This window comes from Diuraphis noxia, unplaced genomic scaffold (genome assembly GCF_037042655.1).
Source record: "Diuraphis noxia isolate RWA-SAM2 unplaced genomic scaffold, SU_Dnox_SAM2 contig0001, whole genome shotgun sequence".
Lineage (NCBI taxonomy): Eukaryota > Metazoa > Arthropoda > Insecta > Hemiptera > Aphididae > Diuraphis > Diuraphis noxia.
In genome coordinates this window covers 105,413,796-105,418,157 of record NW_028301711.1, presented here as the reverse complement: position 1 = coordinate 105,418,157, position 4,362 = coordinate 105,413,796, and the positions used below count along the sequence as shown (strand labels likewise).

Here is a 4,362-nt window from a genome sequence, read left to right as displayed (position 1 = left end):
ATTCTGTCCTCTTATATTTTCGTTAAAAACTGCAGGCAATCGTTCCTAGAAAAACAACCTTAAATATTTTGGCATCAAAGGCAACTTATCCCAGCCCTTTAACAAGACACTGCATATATTTTATAATCATAAAAAAACCAATTATATAATAATATATCAAAATCATAAATTACTGAAAATATTGATATTGGGAAAATTATTGTAGAGCCTATGGCTGATGACTTTGAAGAAGATAATAACAAAAATCCAGAGGCTTTGATAAACACAGGTAAATTATTATTATTTATTTATTTGGTAATAATATAACAACATACAACAAATCAATATTACATTAAAAGTAACAATTAACATCTCCCCAATAAGAATAGCTTGTGGTTGGAGGATGGTAAGTTTTAATCTAGAGCATAAATAATTAAACTTAATTAAACTTTATTTAAATTATTAATTATTGTGGAATGAGCTTCCTCATTTACAATTTTTCACCTTTTTTGAACATCACTTCAAACACTATTGATCATACTATTAAAATAGTTAATTCTTGCATTTTATATTAGTAATTGCAGCAAATTCCTATATTTGTTGTAGAACAATGCAAAGTTACAATCAAAAGAATGTTTATTTTTGATTGTATGAAGTTCTTCTCTACCTACATCTAATTGGTACTAAACCTCTCTTGTGGTCTAGTTTTTAATTTATGATTATTACTTATAAGTTAAAATGTATTATTTTATTAAACATATAATATTAACATTGGTTATAATGCATGCTTGAGATTTGAGACCTGGAAAGTGACCAACTTCACATTAAAACGATTGATATAATGTTTAAATTTAAATGTATGGTTTATTAATTACAATAACATTGTCTTGTAATTTTTAGACAGTTCTACTACTGAAATACCAGAAGACAACACATCATCTAATCCAAGTATGTTTGATTAGTAATTTAATCATTCAACACATAATTAGTATTAAAATAAAATAAAACTAATGTCATTATTTATTTATTATTAAGACCCTATCTAATTTGTGTCTGCAGATACAGATCGATGGCCAAAAGATCATGTTCTGGTGCTCATAGATGCATTTGAAAAAAACAAAAATATGTTTTCTTCTACAACTGTTAGGAAAGAAAAGGTATGGCAAGTTATTGCAAAACATTTAAAAAATACCAGTATTAATAAGACAGCTATCCAATGTGAAAACAAATGGAAAAACCTAAGAAAATTATACCTCAAAAAACAAAGAAATAAAAAAGCAACTAGTTCTGGTCAATGTGCGTTTTATTTTGAGTTTGAAGAAGAATTTGATCGCATTTATAAAGAAGAACCTTCATTTACTCCAGTAGCTTTAGCGGGAAATCTTATTCAAGAAGAATCGGCTACGAATTTTAATGTTGATGATAATCAGACTGAGTACACACCTCCATCAAAAAAGACAAAGCCAGACTCATTAAACAATATGTATTTGTTTATGGAAAAAAAAGAAGAAAGCCGTGAAAAAAGACATAGAGAATCAATGGAGCTGCAAACAAAATCATTGAAACTTCAACAGGATGCTGTAGATGCATATACAAATACAATGGATCAGTTCCTAACCATTTACAAAAATAATTCCACCAAATAATATATTTAAAGTTATGTGTTATAAATGTTCATACTATTACAGACTATAGTATACAATTATTAGTCATGTTCCTACCCATTCCTACTAATACATAAGACAGTGTAAAAAAATAGTATAAAACTATTAAAAATATATTCAACGTTTATTAAGTTTTTGTTAATTTTATAATAAATAACTATTATAATTTTTTTGTTAACACATTTACACATGGTACAACATTTTTTTTTTACTAATGTAACAAGGTATGTTATTAAGTTTTTGTTAATTTTATAATAAATAACTATTATTATTTTTTTGTTAACACATGGTACAACGTGTTTTTTTACTAATGTAACAAGGTATGTTATTAAGTTTTTGTTAATTTTATAATAAATAACTATTATTATTTTTTTGTTAACACATGGTACAACGTGTTTTTTTTACTAATGTCACAAGGTATGTTATTACATATATTATTTTAAAATGTTATTGTTAAGTGCGTTTCATTTTGAATTTGATAAAATTTACCAATATGAACCCTCTATTAGTTCAGTGACATTAGCCGGAAATCTTATTGTAGAAAAAATTGCTACAATTTGTGACAATGATGATACCAAAGTCATGCCTAAAGTAAAAAAAAGAAAGACAGACTACATAAATAATATGAATTTGTTTATTGTTATTGATGTGTAATATTTTATCCATAATTGCCAAAGTTGAAATAACAAATAAAAATAAATAAATAAATATATTAAGTTAAAGAAACCATAATTTGATCTCTTTTCATAAAGCCGGACTGGGTATTTTCTATGTAAGAAGTTAATTGCTCAGCAGTAATATTATCATCACCAATATTAGGTTGTTGTTCGGAAATCAAATTGTTCATCCATTGGTTATCATCAAACTGCAAACAAATATTATGCAGGACACAACAAGCAATTATAGTTTGTGGAATCAGTTCTATTTTTTTCATATCTAAATACTTCAAGCGTCTAAAACGGCCTATATAATTGAAAATGTAAGTGTTTATTATAATGTTATTTTTAATTTGTAATTTATAATGAATAAAAAAAAAGTGAAATACCTTTTAACAGTGCAAATCATCTTTCAATGGACTGCCTAGCACGTGACAATGAAACATTAACAAACTTTTGTTGTTCAGAAAGGGTACCTCTATCAATGTATGGTGGAATGCACCATTCGAGTATTGGATATGCCTTATCTGCAGCAATGAAATATTGACCTGGAACATATCTAATTAAAATACCATTATTTATATAATATATTATGTAAGTAAAATGATGTACATTTAATTAATGAGTAAATGATTAATGTAATTAATATATTCACCTATTTTTGTTTTTCAAGATTCGTTCATAAATTAAAGAGTTTAGTGAATATTCTTCTATCACCTACAGATCCAGGATAACCAGCAAATGCATCAATAAATCTCAATTTATCATCACATACACCTTGTAATGTGATTGCATGAAAACATTTTCTAGTAAGATAGGAATTTGCTGATTTCTTAGGCGCAGGTATTGGAATATACGATCCATCAATAACACCTATTATATTATTTAAACCGGTCTTTGTCATCTTAGCAAAATTAAGTTGAATTTGATTCATTTGTTCAATTTCGGGCCAATTAATAATTGTAGGGGATAATCTATGCAAAACAGTAGTTACACGAACAAAACTATCATGCAGAAAACTTTTACCAACATCAAATCTGTCAGAAACTGATCTAAAAATTAAATACAAATTTTATTTTATTAATCACGTAAAAATATGGAGGATATTGTCATCATATCAAAAAATAAATAGATACAGGAGTAAATAATACTATGACATCTTTTAGTAGGATAAACAGTCTAATTGTATTAGGTATTTAATTCTTTACACAAAACGAAAACTATCTGGTGTAGCCAATAACCAAATAACTGACAATAGTTGTAACCTCTCATCTGAACCTTTGCGTCCTTCTACACAAGTTTTCTTTAGAAGGGGAGCACAAATTTGTAAACATCTTTCAAATGAGGTTGGTGACAACCTAAAATGTTGTTGAAATTGTTTATGTGTGAAATTTGGTATTGTCTGAGAGATAAAACCTTGCACTCTAAAAGGTTTTACTCTATTGCCCCGTAAACGATTAATAAATTCATAATCGAATTCATCATCTGAACTATCAATGTCAATCTATAAACAAATTGTAAAATAAACTACTAATTAACAAAATTGTATTACAAATGTATGTAATTATAAATGTTTATCTTACAAGAACAAATTTTCTTTTTAACTCATTGTTCAATGCTTTCCCCATTGAATCTATCATCATAAACAGTTTTGTACTCTCGTGGCTCATCTTGCAATACCTAATTGAATGTTATGTATAACTGGTAGACAAACAATAGGACAGGTAGTAATTAATTAGTTTAGTTGTTTAGTATAATTAATGTTTCCGACTCCAAAGGTTATATTTAAATTTAAATTGATTTTCTTATTTTTAAATATATTATAAATTGATATGATATAGCTTATCATTTATCAGTACGTAAAGATTGATAACAATATATCGTTCGGTTATTCGGAGTAATATGGTTTAGAGTACAGCTGATAAACTCTACTCTACTCTAACTCTACTCTAACTAAACGTATTCTACTTTGACTATTCATATTCAAACACACCCCAAAATAGTATCTTATCACTTACCATATCAGTTAAATTTGTAAACAGTCACCTCTTAGATAACGATTT

At 26.8% G+C, this 4,362-nt stretch overlaps 1 protein-coding gene across 1 annotated transcript; it reads right to left on the bottom strand.

The window, feature by feature from the left end:
• Positions 1 to 2,978: 2,978 nt before the first annotated feature.
• Positions 2,979 to 3,969, bottom strand: LOC149063092 (uncharacterized). Its single transcript, XM_089215509.1, has 3 exons — positions 3,883 to 3,969; positions 3,508 to 3,803; positions 2,979 to 3,351 (listed from the first exon to the last, which is right to left on the bottom strand). The coding sequence occupies exons 1-3, from the start codon at positions 3,967 to 3,969 to the stop codon at positions 2,979 to 2,981; spliced, it is 756 nt and encodes a 251-aa protein (XP_089071635.1).
• Positions 3,970 to 4,362: the final 393 nt, after the last annotated feature.

What these genes read in the sequence shown, in the direction of transcription:
- LOC149063092 (XM_089215509.1), bottom strand. Translation starts at nt 3,969, where the DNA reads ATGAGCCACGAGAGTACAAAACTGTTTATGATGATAGATTCAATGGGG. An exon ending in TAAAAAGAAAATTTGTTCTT is followed by an intron (nt 3,804 to 3,882) that starts GTAAGATAAACA and finishes ATTTGTTTATAG; the next exon opens with ATTGACATTGATAGTTCAGA. An exon ending in CCAGATAGTTTTCGTTTTGT is followed by an intron (nt 3,352 to 3,507) that starts GTAAAGAATTAA and finishes TTTAATTTTTAG; the next exon opens with ATCAGTTTCTGACAGATTTG.